The following is a 13386-nucleotide window of genomic DNA, read 5'->3' on the forward strand; positions in this document are numbered from 1 at the left end:
TTCAGAATTAAATTCTATAACTTTTTAAAAAAATTCTCATTGTCCGTAAATTAGGATACTTTTCAGAAAGAGTCTACACATTTTTTCTAAAATTCTTTATGTGAATTCTGAAATATTTCTAATTATATATAATTTCTGATAAATTCTTAAACAATCTAAAAAAGTTCAAGATTTTTTTTAGAATTTATAGAACAAATCTTAGAAATTTTAGAATATTTTAGAATTCATACATATAAAAAATTCTTTTAAAAAAAATATAGACTTACTCATTTCTGAAATATTCTAATTCATATAAAAATTTAAAAAAAAAATTTCACCAGAGGTGTATTTCAAAGAAAAATCAACACTTCTAAAAAAGCGTTTAATAAGTTTCAATGTTATGAATTTAAAAGAATTAAAAAATTTTTATAAATTTCGATAGCCTTCTTCATGGTGCCCTAAAACTTTTCACATATTTTTTTGTAAGTATCTTGTAAAATTCAGTTCCTTAAAATTTTTTTGCATTATTTACTTTAAAGTTTACCTTGCACTTAGAACACCGTGTGTGGTGCTCTTGGGGTTCGGGCCTCTTGGGACAATAGAATGCTTGATGGGCGACCAGATTGTCTATGGAAGCGAACTTGATGCCACACTGGGCGCAGATGAGCTGGACCAAGGGTGGTGAGGTCGCGTCAGGAGGCGGCGAACTGTTGCTCACCGTCGTCTCCCTCGCTTGGCAGTAGTGCTTCTTGTGAGCGACGAAATTCTCGTGTCGGCAGAACACGATATTACATTCCTTGCACCTGTATAAGAACAGACGACTTCAGTTCCAAGAATCTAATCTCATGAAATCTTAAAGATCGAGAGAAATTCTTTAAATTCTCGCTATTCAAGAATAAATGGAAAAAGAAGAAGATATTCTAAAGACCTATAGAGGTTTTTAAATCCTAAAGTTTAAAGTAATATTTTCAAGATAATAATAACAATGACCTTATTGAATGTAACAATTAATATGGATATTATAATTAACATGATAGTAATACACTTATTATAGAGTAATTAATAAATTAATTAATATAAATTATATTTAATAATTATTATATACTATATAAAGAATTTGAGAAAAAAAGATGATACAAATAATAATTCAGTATTAATTCTAACAAGCTGTAATTATAATTACAAAATAAAGAAGAATTATAAAAAAATAAATTATATGCAAAGAGATATTGAAATTGAAGACTCAGAATTCCACAGACTCAATTCAATTCCAAACATTAAACCAAGTTCGAAATGTAAATTTAATAAAAGAAATAATCAATAATATTAACTAAATGTTGAAAAAATAAAAAAACAATATTTTTATTCACACAATAAATAGACTAGACTAATAAGAGATGAATAAAAGTAAGAAATTCAATTCCAATCCAAATTGGTAGAAACAACAGCTGTTTACCTAGAGACGCCCTGCTTGACGAGCACCCCAGGAACAGGTGGTGGCGGCAGTTCAGCGAGTCTCAGGGCGAGCTCCGTGGGCGGGGGTGCCGCGACGGCGGCAGTCTGGTTCGGACCGATGGATCTCGTTCTGGGGCTGCCGCTACCTCTGGATCTGGGACTACCCGGAGGCGGCAGGGATGATGGCGCCGGCGACATCCTGTTTTCTTTCTCGTCCTGGTGAACCGGTGACCTGCGTACGCTGAGATCGAGGGGCGCCGAGGCGGACGGCGACGTCGATGCCGCCGCGACCACCGACGCTGGCGTCGAGGGTTTATTCGCCGCCCTCAGGACAGCCGGCGGCTCCACCATGGCGTTCTGGGCCGTGGAAGCGAGGCCTCTCGTCATTGGCTGAAGGGAACCTGATAACGTAACATCGTATTCCAGAAAATATCTTAATAATGTCATTCATTAACGTTTAATATCTATATTTTATTTGATTTCAAAAATATCCCTCTTTTATTTCAAAGATGACATAATTAAAAAAATAAGATTTTCGAATTTTATTATATGAATAAGTCAAGTAAATATTACCTTATTAAATATCAAAAATAAAATAACTTTTTCAGGTCTAATGATACATATTTACAATGTTTTTAAAAAGTTACATCGGCAAATATTAAGTAAATTCATTTTAACCAGAAATTGTTTTAAAAGAAATTCTTTAGTGTATATTATTAATGTATGAACGTAATTTTCAAGCCTCAAGATACCATTTGGCAGAAGGAAGCACGCTGTATCGGGAGCCGGAAGTGCTGGCGCGGCGAGGACGCTCGCGCCACGGAACAACGAATACGGCACGATGAGGATGGGGTTAGTGGGCAGCGCCAGGCACGGCTGCGGAGGTGGCGAATCACCAGGACTCGAACTAGTCGGCGGCGACGCCTTCATTGAGGATGTCGGTGTCGCCGTTGGAGTTGATAACGTGTCCTTCACCACGTGCCTCGTGCTACAGTAATGCGTTTTATGCGCCCTGCGACAGATTAAATTGCAATTAAAAAGACATTTGTATAATATTTATAAATACAAACATAATGAATTATTATAATTTTTATAGCACTTCAAAAAATTTGATAATATTTATAACTTTTTTTTTTACATTGAATTAGAATAATTTTTCAAATAATTCAAATTAATATTTACTTCTGAAATATCTGCAGCTTTGAAGATTTAGGGTTCAAAAATTTTAAATTATTACAAATCTAAGTTCCGTTTATTGGAGAATTTTAAGAATTCATATCTTTAAGAATTCATATCTTTAAATTTTTAGATCAAAAAATTTTTCGTTTTATTTAAAAAATTATCTTCGTAATTTTTTATAGTTAATTTTTTGTAGTATAGTTAAATATTTTAATACGATTGACTTTTCTTTTAAATGTATAAATTATTTCATTTTTGTATTTATAATTCTACAGAATTCTTTATAGTCTCAATTTTAGTAATTAAGTAATTTATCAAATAAATCATAACAATTTCAAATATCTTTACAATTTTAATATCAAGATATTAAAGAATTAAAAAATTCCATTTCATGAATCATCTTTGTTATATGTATAACAAAAATTCACATATTCTTAAAGTTTTAGAAATCAGAAAAGCCTTATTTAAAAAATTAATTTATTAAAAAATAAATTGTTCTTGCAATTTAATCTATAGTTGTAAATATATTTATAAAATTTGATAGACTTTTCTTTTAAACATATACATTTTTCATTTATAATTCTATATACTATATCGAATTCTTCACACTCTCAATTGCAACTTTCAAAAATTTTAAACATTAAAAAAATTATGAAAAGAAAGAGCATAAAGAACCACAGCACAAGATGTAGTTAGTGATATTTACTTATTCTTGCATTATGAATTACAATAAAATTATTAAACGTTTCGGCTACAATCTGGCCATCTTCATTAAAATTAATAATATTCTTAAAACGCAGAGTTACATCAAGTTGGAATAAAATTCAACCGTCGTGTGTTATAATTGTAAAAAATCATGTTTGCATCAATGCGACACTGCTTCGTATAATAATGTTAGCATGTCAGAAGTCATATAATGAAAAATGTAAAACGAGAATTTCCAGATTCTAATTTACAATAATTTATTTTATTATTAATATCTTTTAAAACAGAGGATAAAACCAAAAGAAACAGTACCTGTTTACCACAAAATAAATCGAATTTCCAGTATAATTATTCCACAGATAGAAACTTGTCGTGACATTATTGTGTTGTTATTGATCATATTTTTCCGCTATTTATATCCATGAGTCAAATAGTTTAGAAAGTTCTAGAATTATTATATTTATTGCGAGAGAGATCTTTCTTTAGAAGAGGAAGATAAACATCAGGCAAACCTTCAGTATCGCTTTGTTTATTGATCCCACTTATTATTAAAAAAATTCTCGACAATTTCAATGTTACCTTAAAAATCTGACATCTATTTGCTTTTCATAAATCACACTTACTATATAATTTATAATAATTTATGATCAATACATTTTTTTTAATTTCACAAATTATCTCTTGTGTAAAATCTGAAGATGATTCTCTGCTTATAACAATCACAATATTCTACTCTTCTATCCACTCACCTATACGTCTTCAAGGAACTGAATCGAATGTCGCAGTTCCTGCAGTATCTCTCGGCTTCCTCGTTCAAGGAACCGTTAGCCGCGGTGGTTTGACCAGCCGTTGTCGGATTTCCCGTCGAGGAGTTCGGGTTCGTCACCACTGCCACTGCCGCCGCTGCCGCCGCTGCCACCGCTGTTGACGATGATGGTATCGGCGATGGTGCCGGCGATGACGCGTGCATCCGCATGTGACGATTTAGAGACACCTTCTTATCGGCACTATAAGAACAATGAGGACACGCGTACGCCTTCCGTATCTCGAACTTGCCGCCGGACTTGCTGCCGTCGTCGTCCTCGTCGTTCGCCGCATCTTCGTCCACGCGCGGTCGATGGGCGCAGTAGAAGGTGCGATGTGCCTCGAGGGTGCTCGCCGAGCTGAACCGAATACCGCACGGCGGGCAGATCAGGGCAGTCGGTGGAGGCCTAGCTGGCTCCACCGTGATCGTCTCCTTGCCGTCGGTCGGCAGGACGAACAAGCGACCTGATGCGATCGCTGAGGAAATCAATTCAGTCATTGTTCCTGAAGTTATTATTTCTTATCCTATAGGGTAAGGTGATACAATTTCCGACATGGTACAATTCTGAATGCAAAAAGATTTGAATCTAATTTTTGAAATTCAATTAAGTTTTATTTTTTCCTGCTTGATACCCTTTAGTATCCCTCACAATGAGAGGATTATCAAACTGAACCTTGAAAATTGGATTTAAATTTTATTTCATTCCAGAATTGTACCATGTTTAAAATTGTACTTTACCCTATGCGATTTTTAGGTTTTGTAAATCTTTAAAGACTTTGATCTCCTAGATTTTGAAATTCCTATTCAACTGAAAGAAAAAATACTTGGTATTTATAACTATATATATATTATAATTGAATAGTTACTTATGATTCAAAGCTTTCATTATTTGACTCTATAAGTATCAAAACTTTTCCTTTTGTATTTTGTAAAGTTCTATTTTGAAGTTCACCCAAGATTTAAAAAAATAAAACCAAAAAAATTTTAAAAATTTCATTATTTTATACATTCCTAAACGAAGACGTCGTGCATGCCGCAGATTCTACTCACCGTTCTGCAATCCGGCCGGAAGCGGCGGTGTTGGATTCGGAGGCGACGTGTTCTCGGGCTTCACGGTAAGGGCGGCGACGGTGGCGGGTCGCAGAGCGGGATCCGTCGCCAGACTAGTATTGAGTCTCAGTCTTGGTGTTGCCTCGTCGTCGAGTCGTATCCTCTTGGTCTCCCCCGCGGCGATTGAGTCCTCCGAATCCCTGCGGCAGACGGAGTCCCGCCTCTTGATGGAAGTGGACGACGGCCTCGGTTGGCACTCATCCTCTTTCGTCGTATGTTGTTCCTCGTCGACGTCCTTGGGACTCGACTCTCGCGTCCGCACGCTCCTGGACGGTGCATGGCGGTCTCTTATGGCCCTAGCCTGCGTTTTTAAATATTTATTTATGTTTATTTATATTTATTTATACTGTATTTTTATTTATATTTTAATATCGACTCTTTCCAATATTTTAATTATCAAGAATTTCATGTATTCAATTTGTTGTCAAACTCTTAATTATTTTCTGTTGTAATTATTTAGCTGAAGAAGACTTATAATCGAAACGTTCCATGAACAGTATATTAATGAATAACTAATTTTAATCCCTTTTAAACGATTCAATAAACTAGTTTTAACCTTTGACTTAATTACTTACTTCGTTTGACCTTTTTATCAATTTTATTATATTTGCATTGCGATTCCGAATTAAAAATTGATATTATTCTCTATATTTATTTTTTAGTAAAAACATCGAAATCGCTTCTAAAATTTCCAAATTTTAAAAATCACGATAAATGAAAGCTTATTAGATTTCAATAAAACTTTAACTAATCAAAGTTAATCCTAGCAGAAACATAAAATCTTCATTGCATCAAAATGAATCAAAGTGATTCCGAAATGATTATTAAAAATCACTTTTCGATCAGTCACGATTCATTTTGACGTTAAGACGACCTGAAATCGTTCCGTTTGAGGAGTTACTCGAAAGTTAACGAAATCGACGCACCTCGATGTCCTCGTTAAGATTGACTAGGCGCAGTCTCGTGTTCTCCGAAAGCACGCTGAGGCGCAGCTTGATATCCTCCTCACTGATCGAAGATGACGCGGGGTTGAGTCTTGGAGGAGGCGGTAAGCTCGAGTCTTCCTCAACGGCCGGTGCTACCGGACTCGACACTGCCGATCCGCCGACGCCGCCGTCCACGCCGCTGCTCACCGACGGGGTCTTCTCCGAGTCGCTCCATTCTTCATCCTCCCCTGAAACCAAAAAATGGATACACATCAGTCGACATTCTCGATCTACAGAGAAACAATAAGAAAACACACCATGAGAATTTTCATCTCTACGAGTTCGATTATCTCGCTATATTATTTCAAACGCTGTGAAATAACAATAAATTATTAGAGTTGTATTCTAGAGAATATGAAAATATTCTTCTGTAGTCTTTTAAGAGAATGTAAGAGAACAAGGAGAATTTCCAAAGAAATATAAAAAATCTTAAACCAAGATTATGATAAAATAATAATTTGAAATGTTTCGAATTGAATTTTAATTGTCCGAAGATTTGAGGTATCTTCTGGGAAACTGCAACGTTGTGAAAATTCAAGACTCGCGACGTTCCTCGCCGAGATAAACCACGTCTATAATTTGCAACGTTTTGTCGACGTTAGATTGTTTAATTCAAAAACGGATCCTACAAATGACAGATTTATCTCACTATTATCCCAAGCCCTTCATTCAAATTCAGCCTTGCAAAGTTAAACGATACAACACAGTGAGGCGACTGTACATTTCTTCGGAAATCGTCGATGCCGGTCGGAGGTAGCCCGCGAAACGACCATAACGACGCTGGACCAGAGAGATGCTGGGCGAGATGTCGAGATGAGAGAAACCGCTCTCCGGCTGTCCGGGTGTCTAATGGGCTTTAGTATACAACGGTCCTTTGCGTACCCCACGTTCCCTACTCTCTCGTCGGTTCGGTCTACCCCCGTTCGACACAACCACCAATTGCACCCTTCGCACGCCGCCTCTCATCCCCCACTTTAGGGATCGCACTCAGCTTGCTCGCGCGCAGTATGTCGAATAGTTCAGTGTCTAAGGGCTGGTCCCGGCAAACATGTGTGATAGAATATCGATAGCAAGTTTAATTCTGAGGATTGCGTGGCGAAGTCAAGGAACACCATTGATAATCGAACGAGCCTCTGAGAAAATTAATTCTAATTGTGGGGAAGATTTGGAAAATTTTTAACTAGAAATTATGCGTTTGAAATAATATCTGAATAATTAATCATCAATATTAAGAAAAGAGAACTTAATTATATAATTATTTTTAGAAAGAAATATTTGAAAAAATTTGATATCAACGCTAAGAAAATTTAAGTTCTATTTGGGATAACTCAAAAGTCACAAAAAATCTTAAGAATATTTTTTAAAAATAAACCAGTCAAGGGCTCTTAAAAGTTCAATAACAATATGACGATAAAAAAGGCAAATAATGGTTGATTCTTTAAAATATAAACGTATAGAAATTATTAATATGAATTAAATATATACATAATAGAAAACTGAAACGTTACTAATTTTAAAAATAAAAAAAAACGAGGATAATTAATTTTAAGTGTGAAGAGAAAGATATTTGAAGATGACTCAATCAAAGAACCGAAAGATGTAATATATCTCAGTTTATATTTAAAAAAAATCGACTCTTATTTGCCTTTTTTTATCGTCATATTGTTATTTTTTAAAAACAATATTTTGTATGGAAAATTTTAAACTTTCACAATAGAAAGTCGAAAATTTTCACAGAATTGGTTTTGAACACTTGGCTCACAAAGTGAAAAGAAAATTTCTCATTTTGTCTAGTTCGTAATTTTCTATATGTAAAAATAACTAAACTCACAGAAACTCAAAAGATATAAGAGACCTTCGGTTAGTAAAAAATTTTAAGCTTTAGAATTTTTTCTTTAAATTTAAATTTCGTCCATTTTTTACAAAGTTACAGCTGCTTCAATGTCAAAGTTCGTAACACTAAACTTTTCCGATACATTTTAACACTTCATGATTCTTTTTTTAATCGATCGTCAAAGACCCCGAGAACAGACCGGATGATCTACCAGGTGGATCGTCGTCGAGATCAGAAGAATTACCCAGATGTTTTAATTGCCTCTTCGAACGAGAAGGAGCAACGAGAATGAGAAAGGAGGAAGGCTGTGACGTGAGGGAGGACTCAAAGAGAGAAAGAGAAAGACAGATGCCTAGGGAGATGCCTTGGGCAAAGGGTTGCAGAGCGCTCCTCGTGGACTATCCCGCGCTCGCATCTACATTCGAGTCGTGTTCCTTCCTCTCTGCTTCTCTGTAAATAAGCGGTCATCGATGGATCGGCCATGGCGTGGCACGGCACGACGTGGCAGTCTCCTTTTTCTCTCCTGCGATCTATTTCTGTCTCTCTCGGGAAACGAGCGCGATCGCGGGCCTTAATTGCGCAGCTATGCATACGTTCGCCAGCGACGACGTCTGCGAGTTCATATACGCGACCCTCATCCTCTCCTTCGTCTTATTCTTCTTCTGCCTCCTAACTCTACCTCGTGATCTTAGATGTACGATTGGACAGGCGAGGTGTACGGTAGAGAGAAGGCCGCGGATAGATCTCTCTATCTTATATGATTGAAGCGAGAGGTGTGCACGATGGAGGTTGCAGATAAGTCCTCTTATCTCGCACGGTTGGTTTCCTTTCCTTCTCTTCCCCTCTCCCCCGGGGTTCTATTATCGAGCGGGAGATTTCGAGATGATCTCCGACTGTGGATTGAACTCGCGATCGGCTCCGAGATCCAAGGATCTGGGCGTTTGATAATCCTACCATGTCTGAAAATTCAAGAATACAATAGTCGTATCGAGGATTTAAAAGGTTTTGAAACAGGTTCCAAATTTTAGGTTTCGAAAAATCTTCTATGTCCTTCAGAAGAGAATACGCAAATATTCACAACTCTAAATGTGCTAAATTTTAAAGAATCTGGCAAGAGAGGTTTAAGATTTTGAGATCTAAGATCTCGAAGAAAATCCTTAATCATAAAGATCACAAACTAGAAGCAACGTTTCGAGTGATATCTTAAAATACAATCTAATATCTTAAAATACAATCTAATGCGGAAAAATGGAAAGAAAATTTGAAGATCCATTTCGCAATTCGGGAATTCTGTTTAAGATTTTTGTGTAGGATAGGATATTATTAGGATAATATCAGATGTACAAGTATGAAATGCGGATTTTTTTCAAAAAAAAACACGTTAAAATACTTTGAATAAATTACTTTTTATCATTCTCCGAATTTAACGTGATTTTTTTGGAAAAAAATCCGCATTTCATACTTGTACACCTGATATATAATAGGATAATAATTAGGTGTAGGATAATTAGAAATGCACGATGCTAATTGTTAGAATATTAACTCATCGTTGACTGAGTGTGAATCATCCACATAATTATTTTCTGAAATTCAATTTTCTTTTATTTTGTAGAACAAAAATACAATGTTTATAAAAAAATCTCTATTTTTTTAATTCCCAAATGGCCAAAGTAGCCTACATTCAATGTGCAAAATAAATATCCTTTATCCAAAACTAATTTACAAACTAATTATTTTTTCAAAGTATCATATCTGAACAACAATTCGATAAATTTTTAACTTTTAATATTGAATTTTTTAAAAGTTACAATTACAAATACAGTACAATTTTTCGAAGATTTTTTCTCTATTCATTGAAAAATTCAAGAATTTTTTTCACAAAAACTGTAATGAAATTTCAATCAAAAATTATTTGAATGTATTCTACAGACCTTGAAATTGACCCACAATTGTTTTCATATTGATTGGATTATTTAAATAAGAATGTCAATTGTTTAAACATTGCTCTGGGTGTGAGCCACCCAGTGTGTCAAAAAGCAATCGAAAAAAGAGATGTGATTCAACGAAAGGTTGCAACATTGTTATCAACTTCTATCTTCGTTTTACATAATTACTTTGATAGTCTGATAAAATTATTTTCAAGTCTGTACCCAGCTAAACTTTAGGTATCTTAATAAATCCGTCCATTCCATGTAAAAAAAAAATTAAAATTCTAATATAGTATACTGTTTTAATCTTCTAATCCTGACGATCAAGTGAAAATTTAATCTTCATTGACTCCCGTCATGGACTCGGAGCACTCTTAATTGCATGTGCATGCATACGTTGCCGATCGTGAAAAGAGGGCTGCTTGCCTGCACTTACGACCACCACCTTTACGAGCGTCCAACCACCTCCGTCGTGCGACGGTTGGGGTGCAATATATCTCGAAGAGGTGGCGAGGTGGGGACCGAGGGAGGGAGGCAACACGGCCGCCATTAACATATCCGCGGCCTGATAAGCCTTTCTTGGAACCGATACCGCCGCGCCCGTGTACACCTTCGGCCCCCGCTTTATGCAAGAAGCGAGCAATCGCAGCGACTCCGGCGTCGCGCTGAAGAACGGAGCCGGAAGCTCGTACTTTCGATCCCGCCATTCTACCACGTCCTTCCGATATATATACTCTGTGCCCGTTAATGAGCCTCAAATTCCGGCCGATTTACCGGTGCTTCGACGCGATTGATGCGTCACGCAACGATAAGTTGCTTAGATATCTTATTACTTCAGATCCTTATGGGTCAATTCTAAGTAGAATCGTGAGGCTTATAATATATTCTTCTAAGATTTATAAGAACTTAAAGTGTTTATAATTTTATGCAATATCTTTACAGGTATAGCTTCTTGCTACCTTGGGAAAAATTAATGCAATTTTCCCTGCAAATGGGAAAGTAAAAATTGTTGAACTGATTTATGTCTTATGTCCTATTGTTTTCTAAGAAGTAGAAGATTAAACATTTTTTGAGCTACGAATCTTTGAAAAGGACAATTAATTTTTTGACCAAGAAAGAAATAAAATTCCTTTTAGAGTCAAAGACAGAGTTGATGAAAATCAATGTCTGATCGAGATAATTAATCAAACAAACAAATCAAATTATAGTACATATATTTTGACCCTCGATTTAGGTCTTCTTCAATATAGGAAGGATGTTGGTCGCAGTATAAAGGCTGCAGCACAGAATTTTGCATAACACTTAACGCACTAAAAGTGGGGATGAAAATAAAGGATTGACTGATTCTCACGATTGCGTTATGTATTACGCAAAAGCCGGTGCTTTCTCTCAGAGAGATAATTCGCCAACAAACTAGAGCAATCAAGAAAGGATCTCTCAACTTTGCAGAAGTATAGGACATTTTCTTCGCGTCTTATAGCGAGGAGATTAAATCATTAAATCATGTCTAAGGATCGAGGTACGAGCGATTTAATTTAACGAAGCAAATCGATAAAACAATCAAAGACGCATAGACTAGACGTAGCTCTTGAGCCTCTTGAGGAGTCGCGCGAGTGCACGTGATGCGTCGATAAATCATCGAGTGTTCCGTGACCGAAGGCACGCGTGCCGCGAAGCCGCGTGATGCAAAAGCGTCCGCTCGTTAGAGTAATAAGTAGGTATGCGGGGCATTTATTATACCGCGCTCCAAACCCTTCCTTCCTTCCTTCCTTCCTTCCTCACTTCAGTCACGGCCAACGTCGACCTCGGCGTTGCCCGTTCGAGTGTTAATAAACGGGAATTTCAAGAAACTGTAGCCAGGCGCCACTTTCCTGATCGATCCTAAGTGCATCCCAATGTCGAATTTCATCCCTTTATGAGATCTCTCAGTGTAACAATTCCACAAAGGATTCTTCTCGTAGTCGTTTCCTTTGAGTCATGTAAGAATATATCGTAAAATGAAATAACTTTGGGCCAATCTGGATAAATAGACTTTGAGATCCAAAATAATCCTTAATTTTAAGATTCAAATTAGGACATAAGACGTCTTAAAGTGTCTTTAACCCTTGATTGATATCAATGGGTCATTTGGACCCAAAGAAGAACATAAAAAGTGTACGATTGGTACGTGAGATTTAAACCATAGGTAAAAAAACTTTAAATCTCTAGTAATCACGAATTAAATTGACAAGCACTTTTAATAATTTGATGCTACCTATAATCTGATACTATGTTGAAACTGTTAATAAATTTATTGCAAAAAATATTACCTCGGCTAAGACTTGAACCCGGATCTCTTTTATTTGTCACATTATAAGCTACATTATAAAAAACCTAATTCATTTCATAGAGATCCAATTTTCCAAAGTAATTAGTTCTTTAAGAGATTCTTTGAGTCAAAGTTACCCCAAATTTGGGCCAAAATTACCCTATTTTACTCAGGGATATTCTCGTCGTGGCTCCTAAAAATTCCCCAGCACATCCAGTCCTGGAAGGCAGTCCACGACTCGCACGACACCCGGTGTACACTCACCGGGTATACCGCCGACGCGAGTCCTCTGGGAGGAGGAGGAGAAGGAGGAGAAGGAGGAGGAGGACTCGCAAGCGGCGCAGGACGGTAGCAGCTTCATCGGCGCTATGCAAATAGGATCCTGATCGTGACGCGGGTAGGCAAACACGCGACGTACAGGTAACAGGCAACGGGGCCCGGCTGAGTGAGTCTTCTGCCCCCTCCGCCCTTTCCTCGTCTCTGCACCTTCTCTTCCTCCTCCACCTTCTGCCCCCCGGAGGAACCCCCCACCGATTCACATTACGGATCGTGCGCCTTTTCACGACCCACGAGGTCGATCGCTTCCCATTCGTATAACGCCCGTTCTGCGTCCATTCGCTTTGTCTCTCTTCCTCCATCTGTCACCCTCCCCCGCCGTTCGCACCCCCTTACACGCTGCATCGTAGAGATATGCTAATGCACCCGGTCCCCGATCGTGACACCGTGGCCGCTAAGTGAGAGCTCAACTTGCAAACCTACAGGAAAGGTGGCGGAGGGAGCTCCCCGTGTTGAGCTTCCGGAGGAGAGGCATCGAGGAGGAGGCCTCCACTTCTCCGCAGCCGATCAAGCGATCGACGTGTCCGTCCTTCGTGGAATATCGGATCGAACGCGGTGCAGTCGCGGACTTTAATTACGAGCGGAATGGCAATCGATCGTGTATCGTTGCGAGGTATTTTTAACGGGACGGCGTAAATGAGAAACAACGAAGACTTGAGAAAAAACAGACCTCGGTTATCTTGAAGTCATACCATTCCTTTCCGTAGCTTCAAGTACACGCGTAAGAGATTAAATCGAGCGATATTCTAAAAAAATGGCGA

At 37.4% G+C, this 13386-nt stretch overlaps 1 protein-coding gene across 1 annotated transcript in view; it reads right to left on the bottom strand.

Moving 5' to 3' along the window:
• The window catches only part of ush (Zinc finger protein ush), a 248988-nt gene that overhangs the window by 4492 nt on the left and 231110 nt on the right, over window positions 1-13386 (bottom strand). The window contains exons 2-7 of the mRNA XM_011061507.2: window positions 6160-6407; window positions 5174-5534; window positions 4068-4599; window positions 2187-2446; window positions 1436-1835; window positions 524-782 (exon numbers count right to left, since the gene is read on the bottom strand). Coding sequence (XP_011059809.2) covers window positions 524-782; window positions 1436-1835; window positions 2187-2446; window positions 4068-4599; window positions 5174-5534; window positions 6160-6407 — 2060 coding nt within the window. The remainder of the gene's footprint in view (window positions 1-523; window positions 783-1435; window positions 1836-2186; window positions 2447-4067; window positions 4600-5173; window positions 5535-6159; window positions 6408-13386) is intronic.

This window comes from Acromyrmex echinatior, chromosome 17 (assembly GCF_024713525.1).
Source record: "Acromyrmex echinatior isolate Ae372 chromosome 17, ASM2471352v2, whole genome shotgun sequence".
NCBI lineage: Eukaryota > Metazoa > Arthropoda > Insecta > Hymenoptera > Formicidae > Acromyrmex > Acromyrmex echinatior.